The following is a 13,180-nucleotide window of genomic DNA, read 5'->3' as shown; positions in this document are numbered from 1 at the left end:
ATCATGCCTGAATTGTTGCATTTACCCCAGCCCAGACTTTTCGGTCACCCCGTGAGAAGCCCCAGGGCTGGTAGCGTAGAGCTGAGCCCACCTTGGGCTTCTCGAGTTGTCAACCCCTCCCTGGGAGATGGGAGCAGGTGAAGAGCAGGCTGGGAGCAGCCTGGGCTCGCCGTGGAACCCCTGTGCTGCTTCCCTGTGTCGTTTCCAAGGGCTGACCCTGCGCTCTTCTCTTTGGGATCTGCCCAGCCTGGACAGTTTGCTGCAGTGTGGCATCATCTACGCTGACAACTTGGTGGTGGTGGACAAGGAGAGCACCATGAGCGCTGAGGAGGACTACATGGCAGATGCCAAGACCATTGTCAACGTCCAGACCATGTTCAGGTGAGGGTGACCACTGCTGAGGACAAGACCAGGACGGGTGCCAGTGCCTGGGGTGGTGGCTATGGACAGTGGGACACAGCTGGCACTGGGTTTGCTGCAGGAAGCAGCATGTAACCAGCTGTTTCTAACCTCAGGCAGCACAGGGATGACTGTGGTGTTCCTCAGGCTTTAAATCCTCTGAGACAGCTGCAGGACAAGAGATCTCTTTCCATTGCAGGCTCTTCCCCAGTCTCAGCATTATCACGGAGCTGACCCACCCCTCCAACATGAGGTTCATGCAGTTCAGAGCAAAGGACAGTTACTCTCTGGCCCTTTCCAAGCTAGAAAAGGTAAGAGGAGGCTGTTCTCTGCATGGGGGCCTGGGAAGTCACCACTGACAGTGACTGACTATGTCCAGAAAACCCAATAATGTCTCACACATTTCCATGGAGAAAAACACCCTCATCTTCTACAGCGCAAAGATGCTGCCCTGGTTTCCTCCTGCCACACTCACCAGAAACATTACACCCACGCCCTCCCATTGCCATGAGTCCTCTAATTTTCTGTGCAGTCTGAGCTCAAACTTCCCTTTTTTCTTGCAGAGAGAGCGAGAGAACGGCTCCAACTTGGCCTTCATGTTCCGGCTGCCCTTCGCCGCCGGGAGAGTCTTCAGCATCAGCATGCTGGACACGCTGCTCTACCAGGTGAGACACAGCCCTGCAGCTGGGGCATCCCCCAGGGAGCAGCTGAGCCAACCTTTCCCTGCTTTCCCAGTCGTTCGTGAAGGATTACATGATCACCATCACTCGGCTGCTGCTGGGTCTCGACACCACGCCGGGCTCCGGGTACCTCTGTGCGGTACGTGCTGAGTCCCTTGGGCTAAAACCATCAGCCAAGGGGGCCTGGATCTGGTGGCATCTGTCACCCTGTGCATGGGGGTGGGGGCTCCCCTCCTCTCCAGATCAAGGGGGAAGCAGTGTGGGGTTGGGAGGGCCCCAGGATGAGGTGAGAGATGAGAATTTGACTCCAAGTTCTCAGAAGTCTGATTTATTATTATATGATACGATATGATGTTATAAGAAATGATATACTAAAACTATACTAAAGAATAGAGAAAGGATACAGACAGAAGGCTAGAAAAGAATGAATAATAAAAACCTGTGACTCCTCAGAGAGTCTGACACAGCTGGGCTGTGATTGGCCATTAATTTGAAACAATTCACGTGCTGGGCAAACAATTCTCCAAATCACATTCCAAAGCAGCAAAACATGGAGAAGCTGAGGCTTCTCATCTTGTCAGGAGAAGAAATCCTGGTGAAGGGATTTTTCATAAAATATCACAGTGACAGAGCAGCATTGCCAGGTCATTGTTCCCCTCCATTTTGGGGAACTTCAGTGCTGCCAAAAGCCCAAGAGCTGCCAAGGACTAAACTCCTTGTTTTGAAGGCTGAGGTCAGAAATGGCCCCTGATTTTCTTGTGGAAATGACTTTTGGGATGGTCATGGATGGGCTGGGGTGGAGCTCAGGAGGAGCCTGAGGTGTAGTGGGGGTCCATGCTGGCCCTGTGTTGGTCCATGCTGTCCCCGCGTTGGTCCATGCTGGCCCTGTGTTGCTCAGATGAAGATCACTGAGGATGACCTGTGGATCCGGACGTACGGGCGCCTCTTCCAGAAGCTCTGCTCCTCCAGTGCCGAGATCCCCATCGGGATCTACAGGACGGAGTCGCACATGTTCGCCACCTCCGAGGTAGGGCACGGGCTGGGAAGGGGCTGTGGCGCCAGCCAAGCTGGGATCCAGGAGGGTGCTGGTCCCTGGAGCACCTCAGGCCTGACTGCAGCAGAGTGGGGAGGGGAGAGCAGGGGAAGGGGAATTTTTGTGTTGATTTTGTTCAAGTGGCTGCGCTGGGTGGTGCTGTCCTGGTTCCCCAGCTGGGTCAGGGTCTCTCCAGGCAGTGCTGGGTGTTCTTGGCTCTGTCACACCCTGGGCACATTGGGGAGCAGGGTGGGCACTGCAGGGCTGCCCTTTGCTGCACTGACTCGTGGTTTTCCCTTCCTCCTCCCCTGCTGCAGCCCCACGACATCCGAGCGCAGGTGAGTGCTGCTCATGCCCGGCCGTGCCCCCCTGTCCCCACCCCTGGCTGAGCCCTGGGCTGGCTCTGGCCACGAGAGCCACCCCCTGCTTTGTGCCAGCTCCCAGCCCCAGTGCCAGCACAGCCCTGCCTGTCCCCATGGAAGGGAGATATTGGCTGAGCCTCAGTGCCCTGATGTAATTAACTGGGATCAGGAGCAAGGGAGGCAGCCAGGATCCCTTTAAATACCTTCAGTGTTCAACTTTGTAAGGAAGCAGTGACAGGGAGCTGAAAGTTGACATTTAATTAAATGCAACCCAGCTCCTTGAGAGGCTTTAAAAGGCTTTATTAATAAATTCCTGCTCACCAGTGGGGATTGCTGGGTCAGACATTGTGGCAGCACAGATGCTGTAAGAGGGAAGAGAGGAAGATGAGGGCATGGCTGTTCCTGGGGCAGATATCCCAGAGGTGATCCTGTGTGAGGGTCCCACAAGACTCCCTCAGCTTATCCAAGGGAAGCTGTGGCTGGCCCATCCCTGGAAGTTCAAGGCCAGGTTGGACAGGACTTGGAGCAACCTGGTGTGGTGGACCATGGCAAGGAGTGGGCTCCTTCCAATCCAAACCACTCTGGGATTCTGTGAAATCTGCCAGCCCAGTGGTTCCTGCAGTGCAGAGACAAAGTGCTGGGAGAGCCCATTGGGGTCAGAGGAAGGAACCCAAAGAAACCCCCAAAAAAATCCCGCCCCGTGGGAGAGATCCCATCGTGCCAGGCACAGGCCAAAGCCCCCTTGGCCACCCCCCATCCCGCGTGACCTGCTGGGCTTCTAGTCACAGATCTCAATCAATGTTGAGGACTGCGAGGACACCAAGGACGTCAAGGAGCACTGGGGCATCAAGACGAGCCACCACCGCAACTCGTGCTCCAGCGACCAGTCCGAGCACCCTCTGCTGCGGCGCAAGAGCATGCAGTGGGCGCGGCGGCTCAGCAGGAAGGGCAACAAGCACTCCAGCAAGACGGCCGAGTGGATCAGCCAGCAGCGCCTCAGCCTGTACCGGCGCTCCGAGCGCCAGGAGCTCTCCGAGCTCGTCAAGAACCGTATGAAGCACCTGGGCCTGCCCACCACCGGGTACGGTAAGTGCCGCTGGAGCGCCGCTGCCTCCCGCCCGCGGGCTCCTCAGGTAACCCCGGCCCAGCCTAACCCAACCCCCCTGAGCCAGCCTAACCCCACGCCAGCCTAACCCCATGCCCGGCTTAGCGCCGAGCCCGTCCCAGCCGGGCTGCGCCTCATCCCCAGCTTGCTTGTGCTTGTGCAGCCCCAGGCTGGGGTCCCCCCACGCAGACCCCCCTCCCTCCCCTGCCACCCCCGGCCAGCTGCAGGCAGCCCCCCCATCTCTGGGCTCTGGGATGGCTCCAGGCAGGAGTTGGCAGTGGCAGAGTGGCCCTTGTGCCTGCAGCAGGGCCCGGTGTCCCCACACAGCCCCGTTTGTGCCCCACTTTCTGGCCATGCAGAGATGGTGGTTCAGGACAACCCGGCCCCAGGTCAGCGCAACCCTTGTGCCCAAGAGTCCCCGTAGTTTGGCAGGGAGAGGCCCAACCCTGTCAGCTGGCGCAGCCCCCTTTTGTAATGGACTTTAATCTGTCATAAACTCTTTGTGGAAACCTCTCGGTAGCTGCAGGGCTGAGTTGCTTCATTGCGTGTGACACTGGTGTGTGGCTGTGACAGCCACGGCGCTCAGGGTCCCTCTGTGCAGCCACATCTCTCGTCAAGCTTGACCTGCCCGTCGGTGCTGGCATCTGTGTCACCCTGGACAGCTCCCAGCCCTTGGTTATGACAAAGTCTATAGCCCACAGCTCCCTTGGTTTTGTTGGTTTGGTTTCGTTTTCTTTTATTTTCTTTCTTTCTTTGAAGCCATCCTGTGCTGCTGCTTGTTTGCTCCATCCTCCAGGAGTGTCTGTCCACCCCCTGCCCACACTCAGGCTGGCAGTGAGCCCCAGTGGGATGGGAGCTGATTTTGGGGGTGGGATTCCCCCTTTCCCATCCTGGCTTTAGGCACAGGAAAGAGGAGGATGAAGTGTCCAGAAGTGCAGTGCAGGAGGGGTTTGGAGTGGTTTGGAGTGGGCGCCCAGGGGTGGGTGTGGGCACTGCCAGCATCCCCAGGGAGAGGGGCAGGAGAGCTGGAGTGTGGTGGGATGGGGCAAGGACAGGGACTGCAGGCAAGGCCTTGCAGTGGTGTACCCCTCTCTCCTTTTTTCCCTACATTCCCAATCCCAGCAGTTTCTGTTGCAGTTCCAGGGGGGCTGTCTGGCCTCACTGAGGCTTGGGGCACAGCTTGGGGTCAGGTCAGGGCTGGCATCCTTGTCCTGGCCCATCTGGCAAATTTTGGTTGAAGTAAACTGGGGGGAGCTCTGGCAGGAGAGGGGACAGTGCGGGGTACAGGACAGGGACAGCGGGCACAGCGTGGGGACCAGCAGCTCCTTGGGCATCCAGAGGTGCAGGGACTGTGTGTTGTCACCTTGTGTCACCGTCAGTGTCTGGACACCCATGGAAATCGTTGCTCTGCCTTCTGCCCCTTTCCTTTTTTCTTTTGCTCACGTTTTGGCTGCAGCGCAGGAGCTCGTCTCTGATATTTGCCAAACCATGGCTTGCTGACCTCTCTCTCTCTCTCTGTTTATGTCTGTGCCTTTCCCTGTATGTTCTGTAGAGGATGTAGCAAATTTAACAGCCAGTGATGTGATGAATCGGGTAAACCTGGGATATTTGCAAGGTAATTCCCTTTCCCTGGGAGTCCCGCGTGACTCATGGCGTGCAGCGTACAACAAGATCATGCCAGCTAAGCCCAAACCTCACCCTTGCCAGTTTTCACCTTAGATCCCCGAGCTTTCAGCACTAATTTGTTGGGTGGCGTTGGAAAACCAATCAGTGTCCTGTGGTGGTGGTGCAAACGCAGGGCTCTGCCTGATCAGGGAGACAGAAACATCAGGGACCCTTTTTTAGCTGAATTCCTACAGGGAAATCACAGCCCTTGGCTTTCATTGACAAAACCCTCTGTGAGGGGGTTTTGGGCTGTACAGCCAGTGACAGCTTGAGGAGGGGTCAGGGAGGGGGACAAGTGCCCCAGAGCTGCCTGTGCATGCTGTGATGAGATGCTGGAGCTCCTGCTGGGTCAGCCACAGTCCAGGGCAAGGCAGTGCTTTAAAAATCCCTTTGCACCCCTTGGTTTGCCTTCCTGGACCCCTCTCCAGCCTTAGAAGACCCCATTTTGTGACCAGGGGCGCTGGGCTCAGCATGAGGGAGCAACAGCAGCCACAGGGGCCACTGGTGCTGCAGCCACCCTGGGCACCTTGTGGGGCTCTGTGGGACCTACCAGGCTTTCCCATCTTTTTTTCACCTTTACACCAGGGTGCAACACGCCCTGGAAAGGCTCCTTTTTACTGCAGCAGCCCCAAGATTAGCAACAACCCGTCCCAGCTTCGTTTTTGGCTTCACTAGCCCAGGCTTAAGGTGAAACGTTGGCATTTTCCTTACAAAGTGTGTCCTCCATCAGCCAGGCAGCCCCAGGCCAGCAGAGTATATTGCCTGGGGCAGCGGAGGGGCAGCAATATACTCGGTGTGCTCAGCAGGGCCTGGCTTGGCTGCATGGGGTCAGGAAGCTCCCATGGGGCAGGGAAAGCTGCCCAGAGCCAGAGCCTGGCCCCACCTCCCTGTCACGTCACCCCCCGTGTGTCCCGTCGGGTCCCAGGGTCTGTGTGCCACCCCTGCCCTGGCATTGCCACCCCCACCCCTGTCTCCCTGTAAGGCTGAGCACTGGGATGGCCAAAACTCCCCTGGTGGCCCCAGGACAGGACAGGACACCTGGCACAGGCTGGGGGTCCCAGGCAGCACCTCCCTGAGGGTGGTCCCAGGTCCCCCTGGCTGCAGCACCTTCTGTGGTCTCAGAGGGGACAGGGGTGTGTGTGAGCAGCCCCACAACGGTCTGGTGTCCCCCTGCAGGCGCTGCTGGATGTGGCACAGCCCCGGGGATGCCCTGGGGCTCATCTGGGTGTGCCCTGGCAAGGACACCTCGGGAGGAAGCTGTTTGTATTCCTGTGCTGGGTGCTTGTGGTGGCTGGAGCTGCATCTGAGGGCTGGAGAAAAGCAGTGCCAGGCTGATCTGGCACCCGCTGGCATTGCTGGGACAGGAGACCCTGGCTGTGCCCACCATGGGGCAGGGGGGTCCCCCATGCCAGGCAGGGATGGGGAGGTGGGAGCAGCAGGACAGGCCAGAGGAGCAGCCCCAGCCTGGAGTTAATGCCCATCCCAGGGCCGGGTCCCGGTGCCCCCAGAGCAGCTCCATTTGCTCCATCTGCACCTCAGAGGGGCCTTTCCAAAGCCTGGAGAGGTGTCCCAGTGAGAAGCCTTGCAGTGAGCTGGTGTCCCCCCGTGCTCCTCATGCTGCCGCCGCGTCCGTCTGTCCGTCCCCTCCCCACCCTGTCCATCCACACCCCATCACCCTGTCTGGAGATGGTGTCACCTGTCGCAGCTTCCACCCCCCCTGGCACCCGCAGCCTCGCACCCCCATCCATTTCACCATGATCTTGTTCTTGGCTATTTCGGGGAGCACAGGGGCCCCCCCATCACTGAGACCCCCTGTTTGCCCCCGTGGGTGCTGCTCTTGGTGGCCCTGAGCCCCCCTGGGAGGTCACTTGGTTCAGATCCACCCCCAAAATGGAATCAACGGCTCTGAAACTCCATGGAGGTGATTCCCCCTGGGCAGGGGAAAGGAGCAATCCCTGCACTAATCCTGGGCCTGGATGGAGCTAAATTGAGTAACTGAGGGGGAGAGGTGGGCAGAGCACTGGGGTGGCCCTGGGGGGGTTCAGCTGCCCTGGGCCCGTGGTTGGACTTGTGCTGTACCTGACACAGCAGGACTAACCTGTTCCCTCTTTTGCACTGCACCAAGGTAAGACATTCACTTTATTTCTGGGGGGAGAGGGGACTTTGAAGAGTTACCCAGTCCCCTGGGCCATGCTGTGGTGGGGAGAGCCTGGGGAGGTGACAAGGGAGGTGGCAGAGACATTCTTGGTGCCCTCCTGGTGGCAGGGACATTGCCCACGGCTTCTCCTGGTGAAGGAACCCATTTGCCTGGATGGGATCTGTCACCTTGCCTGTTGGGGTGTCTCTGGGGGTGTCCCTCCCTCAGCAGCCCTGCCCCTGCTCTTGCAGATGAGATGAACGACCACCAGAACACCTTGTCCTACGTCCTGATCAATCCCCCCCCGGACACGCGGCTGGAGCTCAATGACATCGTGTAAGTGTCACCTCACCCTGTCCCCACACTGCCCCCAGCGCCATGAGCTGCCCCCATCCCGTTATTTCCTAGGATTTCTCATGAATACCCACGGGTTTTGCCTCTTTCCCAGCCCATTCCAACTCCCTGTGCTCCTGAGCACTGCCCAAACCACCCCAGCCCCATCTTAGCTCCCATGGGGCACTGTGGGATTTTCCTTTGGCTACTAAGCAGCTGAGGAATAACTCCTGATCATTTATTCTATATTATTTTATGGCATTTACATTTACACCTCTTATCATTTAACACCTTTCATGCGAACAACTACCGTGCTCTGCAAGCACCGCATCTCCACGGGGCATCCCTGTGCATCCTGGCCTGAATCCCAGGGGGAGCTGCGCTGTCCAGCAGCGTGACCAGGCTGTGTCCCGCAGGTACCTGATCCGCTCCGACCCTCTGGCCCACGTGGCCAACGACGGCCACAGCCGCAAGAGCAGCTGCAGCAACAAACTGGGCTCGGGCAACCCCGAGACGCGCGACGAGACCCAGCTGTGAGCGCCGCCCGAGGGCGGGCAAGGACAGCACGGCCCGGCCCGGCCCGGCCCGGCCCGGGGGAGGCGCTGCTGCCCGCGGTGCCCCGCAGGAGGCGATGCCCAGCCTGGTGGGGGATGCCCAGGCCGGCCGTGCCCGCGGGAGGGATGCCCGGAGCCCCGGCACAGCCGGACGCAGCCGGTGGCCGTGTGTGCCCCCGGGGATTTTAACTTTTCTACCGATACCGCAACTAGTGAGAAAGCGTTCGCTGGTGCTGGCGGGACGGGGCTGAGCCCAGACAGCGACGGGAGCAGGGCTGTGGCTGGAGTCAGCTTGGAGGGTGCAGGTTGGTAAAGACGAGAGGAAAACTGCACCAAAACTCTGCTCCTCTTCCTCCTCTTCCTCCTCCTCCTCCTTCACCAGGTGTCCCCCAGGGTACCGAAACTCCTGCTCTGTCACTCACGTTCTTCATCCTCGGCTGGGTTTCTGTTCTGGGTGGCCACGAGGACTCTGGTGGCTGTGGGACAGCCGGGATGGAGGGGACAGGGCCCGGCAGGGCCTCCACGCCTTGGGACACCTCACAAACCACAACACAGCAAGAGCGGGGCCAGCTCTGTGGCAGAGCCTCGGGGCACCTCACAAACCCTGGTCACGCCAAGCCCAGGGCACCGAGAGCGGGGCCAGCTCTGTGGCAGAGCCTTGGGGCCGCTGGGTTTGTGTCCTGCTGGGGCTGAGCTGCCTGGGGGATTGGGGATGCTGGGCTGGGCTGGGCTGGGTGGGCTGTGCAGGTTTGGTGGCTCCACTCGCCCTTTCTGGCCAGGGCAGTCTGGGGTCCAACCCCCCCCGTGTGTCCTGGCCATGTCCTGCTGTCCTTCCCCTCCCCGCGGTCACAGCTCGGTGACACCGTTATGGCAGCGGGTTCTGCCTGTCCCCCACAGCCACCCCTGGCAGCTCCAGCCCCCCCTGCTCGGCTCTGTCCCCTCTGTCCCCGTGGCTTCCCCTGCAGCAGAGGTGCATGAACGTCCCCCCCGACCTGCAGGGACCTGGCACCACCACAAACACCAGACGTGTTTCCGTTCTGCTTTTGCACATTCTACAACTTTGATGTGGAAAGGGTTTATTTGACTGCCAAGTGAATAACTGAGTTGTTAACTTTCTATACTTTCATGTTCATATCTTACAATTCCAATGTGATTTTTTTTCTTTTTTTTTAGCAAGGAGCTTGTAAAGCACAACATGGCCATGAAATCCCATCAGCCTCCTGCACTCACTGAATGGTTTATTGCCATTACCATTCACTGTGTGCTCCCCAATGCACCCCCAATCAATGTTTACAAAGAAAACAAAAAAAAAAACAAACCAAAACCTGATTTCAGTGAGTTTTAAACAGCTGGGGAGCTGCCCCAACCTGTGGGGATGTGCTGCCCATCCTGCCCACGGCCCTGAGGGAGGGCAGAGATGCCCAGGGTAGGACCAGTGCCAAGGCTGGTATCACCTCGAGAGGGGGTTGAGAGAGACCTGCTGTGCCTGGATGAGGTTTGGGGTCCAGCTTTTATTTTTTTTTTATTGTTGTTTTTTCCTGAAGTGCCAGGCAGGAGCCCCTGAGTGGTGGCACATCCCAGGCCCGGTGAGGTACCACAGGTAAAAGCAAAGAGTGCACCCCTCCCACCCTGCTGAGCTGTGGGCACAAACAGAACTGTCTTTAAAGCTTTTTGGGTTGTTTTGATGGATTTTTAATGATTAGTTTCGGATCTGTTTGGTTTAGGCAGGCACAATGTTTTATTTATTTCTGTTTGCAGCTTCACATGCCAAATCTGTCATTTAAAAGTGGCAAAAAGAAATTATAGGCTAAAAAGTAGGTGTGGTTGAAGTACAAAAGGACACGTGGGCTCTGTGCTAACTCGAAGCCTCAGGATGCTCAGATCGTGGAGTGTGAATGTATATAATTTTCTGAATTTAATATGGATCATTTTCCAAACCCCACTTTGCTTTCAAGGGAGAGTAGAGCAAAGCAGTATTACAGGTTAAAAAAAACCCAAACTAGCAAACAAACAAAAGCCCAGCCCAAATAAAACAAAAGGCGTGATTATTTGAATGTATTTACTGAGAACATTTTTGTTATTTTTTGTTTGTTTGGCTGTGAGCTGTGTGTGAGAGCACAGGGAAGTGAGTGCAGCTCCTCAGCTCAACCCTCCCATGGCAAGAAAATTACATTTCTTTTAAAAATTACTTAAAATTTCACCTCCAGCCCTGAGCAGCCAGGTCAGCCTTGTGGCCAAACCCAGGGTCTGTGTTCCAGAGGCTCCACTGGCCGCGGTGCTGGGTCCCCCCTTCCTCAGCGGGCACACACAGCTCCTCCCTGCCCTTAATCCGGGGAGAAAATGATCCCAGGAAGAAACCATGTGCCAAAAGGACTGAGGCCTCTGTGTGGTTTGTGATATTATCAAATGCCCTGGATTTTCCTGTATTTTGACAATGCTTCTGTTTGTTCAGTGTACAAAGTCCCTGCATTTGAGACGGAAGCTCCGTGTACAAAGCCTCGGGTTCCTCCTCTGGTGTAAATTTCCAGCCGACCTTCCCATGGGATGGGGAAAACCCTGTAAATACTCACCTGTGGCCAATGCAAGTCTGAGAACAAAGGGTTCATTTTTCTAATTCCTTAGCCTCAGTTACACTACTAATGTAAAAACAAAAGCAGTTTATTTTTCTAATGGTCCTGGAAACGTTGATGCAGCGACAAAGAATCGTTCCTGCCGCTGAAAGGGCCCACAAGGAGCTTCCATGGGAGCAGGAGAATGCCTACTGCTTCCAGCCATGGAAAAATCCCATTTTCTGCAGGAAATAGTTGTGTTCCAATGCAGAGACCTGGCAGGCCCTGGGGGATGCAGAAACGAGGACAGCGGGGACGTTTTGGGGTTTTCCAGCAGCGGCTCTGGCGCATGTTCCGTGTCCACTAACGGTTTGATATGGACTAAACCCACATATCCTGCATTAAACTCAACTACTCCAACCAATGTTATGAGCATATTTATTTCCTGTTATCCCCCTTTTTATTTAACCTCTATAGAACAGGACAGTTTTATTCCAAGCTCAGCTCCTGCATGGATTTTTATCAGCAACAGCGACTCCGTCGTTCCTCTCGGAGACCGAGCGCCGGGAGCTGCTCTGCTGGGATCAGCCAGCCAGGGGAGAGGGTTTTGTACAATCCTTGTGAAGATGCTTCACATTTCTGTAAAGATAAATGACAATAAAAGAGCTGCATGCAGCAACAGGAGACACTGCTGTCTGATTTTTCTGTTCCTTCAGGGAATCTGTTTGAAAAGCCATAGGAAGATGTGGTTTAAGCTGAGGCCCAAGGCAGCTCTTCCCAACTTTAATTTTTAACTTTATTTCCAAACTCTTTGTGCATTCAGGCACAAAGGGCCTGGTGTGGTAGAGAAGCTTTTAAACATTTTTTAATTCATTTATTTAATCCTAATTTTTATGATTTAATAAATGCATTAAATTTTCCATGTATTTAAGGGGATTGTTTTTAACTGATGTTCAGCCGACATTCAGTACATGTTCTTCTACCTCCCAGCACTTCAAAATTTGTCACTGGCTTCAAAGTTTCTGAGGTTTTCAGGGAAGATCCCAACATTTCTAGAGCATGCTACACTCACACACAATGATTTTAGCTTGGACATCAAATGCAGGTAAGCAAAGATTTTTTTTTATTCAGCATTTTAGGCAAATACTGTAAAAATCGATTTATTTAAAATCCTACAGAAGGACACAAACAATATCCCTTAAATAGGAAAGATCATTCTGGGCTGAACATACACGTGAGGAACTGAGAAAGTGCAGCAGGAAGCCAAGTCCCTGATAAATTACCTTTTAATTATTGGCTTTAAACCAGACAAATCTGTACATGGAGAACAAAATCCTCTTGATTTTCCAGGACATCCAAATTGCAATGATTACACCCAAAATAAGGTGATGTTAACACCACCAAGAGCAGCTCTCAGTGGTTGAAAACCCAGCCAAGGCTGCAGAACAGGATTTAATGCTCTGCACAAGGGGATTTCAGCGTTTCCCAGCAGTGGATTCTTCACTTTTTCCCTCTTGTTCCACCTTCCACAGCAGCAGACAGAGAAAAGAAGAGGAAATAACTCTGCAAAATGAACCGAAATTCATTCAAATATTTGCCCCCGTTGAGGAAAATCAACTTCTAACACTACAAATGCCTTGTAGCAGATTAAAAAAATCTAGAGCACTAAAATATACATAAAAAATAATGGGGTTGGTGGGGCTGGGAAACAAAAAGGAAACAAAACCCAGGAAAGATTTTTTATTTTTGCTGGTAAATTCAGTTTTTGTCGTTATTCCCTGGAAAACAGAGTCAAAAGAAAGAGGTTTTCCTTTGCTAAGATTTCCAGGTAATGCCACAATAATTTGGGAAGGTTTATGGGCTTCAAACCATTCTTTCAAGTGCCTCATTTGAATTTTAACAAATGCTGGATATTGAATATTTCATGATCCCTGCTGCACACACTTCCCCAGAGGTGTTTTTTTTTCCCCTCCACTACAATAAATGTGTTATTTCCTAACAAGTTCAGAGGGATGGATCAGAAAACTATGACAGGATTTCAGCACCAAGATAAAAGTGAATTTATATTTAGCACAGACAAATAAATTAAATCCACCCTGTAACTTTTACAACAGGAACGTACCCGTGCTCAGCACAGGCTGGAGAAGAAGGGGCAGAAAATTCCAGTTCTGGAATGGCATTTTCCTTAAAAATTTGGGTTAATTTCTTTCAAAGAAGAGCTGAACTTACCACTTGCAGCAGAAGAGTAAAAAATGCACCTTTCATAGGCCCATGGGAAGCTTGAAATCTTCAAACCCTCTAAAACCAAACCAAGCCTTAACAAACCTGCAACAGAAAGCTCAGGGAAATATTATATATATATA

The 13,180-nt window shown here is 54.2% G+C and overlaps 1 protein-coding gene across 1 annotated transcript in view; it reads left to right on the top strand.

Annotated features, from left to right (window-relative positions):
• KCNT1 (potassium sodium-activated channel subfamily T member 1) overlaps positions 1-11,503 on the top strand; it is a 79,485-nt gene extending 67,982 nt beyond the window's left edge. The window contains 10 exon segments of the mRNA XM_036393659.2: positions 247-381; positions 599-710; positions 963-1,064; positions 1,135-1,218; positions 1,978-2,106; positions 2,430-2,450; positions 3,257-3,560; positions 5,132-5,194; positions 7,633-7,717; positions 8,131-11,503. Of these exon segments, the coding sequence (XP_036249552.1) occupies positions 247-381; positions 599-710; positions 963-1,064; positions 1,135-1,218; positions 1,978-2,106; positions 2,430-2,450; positions 3,257-3,560; positions 5,132-5,194; positions 7,633-7,717; positions 8,131-8,251 (1,156 nt within the window). The 3' untranslated portion in view covers positions 8,252-11,503.
• The last annotated feature ends 1,677 nt before the right edge of the window (positions 11,504-13,180 follow it).

Source organism: Molothrus ater, chromosome 20 (genome assembly GCF_012460135.2).
Source record: "Molothrus ater isolate BHLD 08-10-18 breed brown headed cowbird chromosome 20, BPBGC_Mater_1.1, whole genome shotgun sequence".
Taxonomy (NCBI): Eukaryota; Metazoa; Chordata; class Aves; order Passeriformes; family Icteridae; genus Molothrus; species Molothrus ater.
This window is presented reverse-complemented; position numbering and strand designations above follow the sequence as displayed.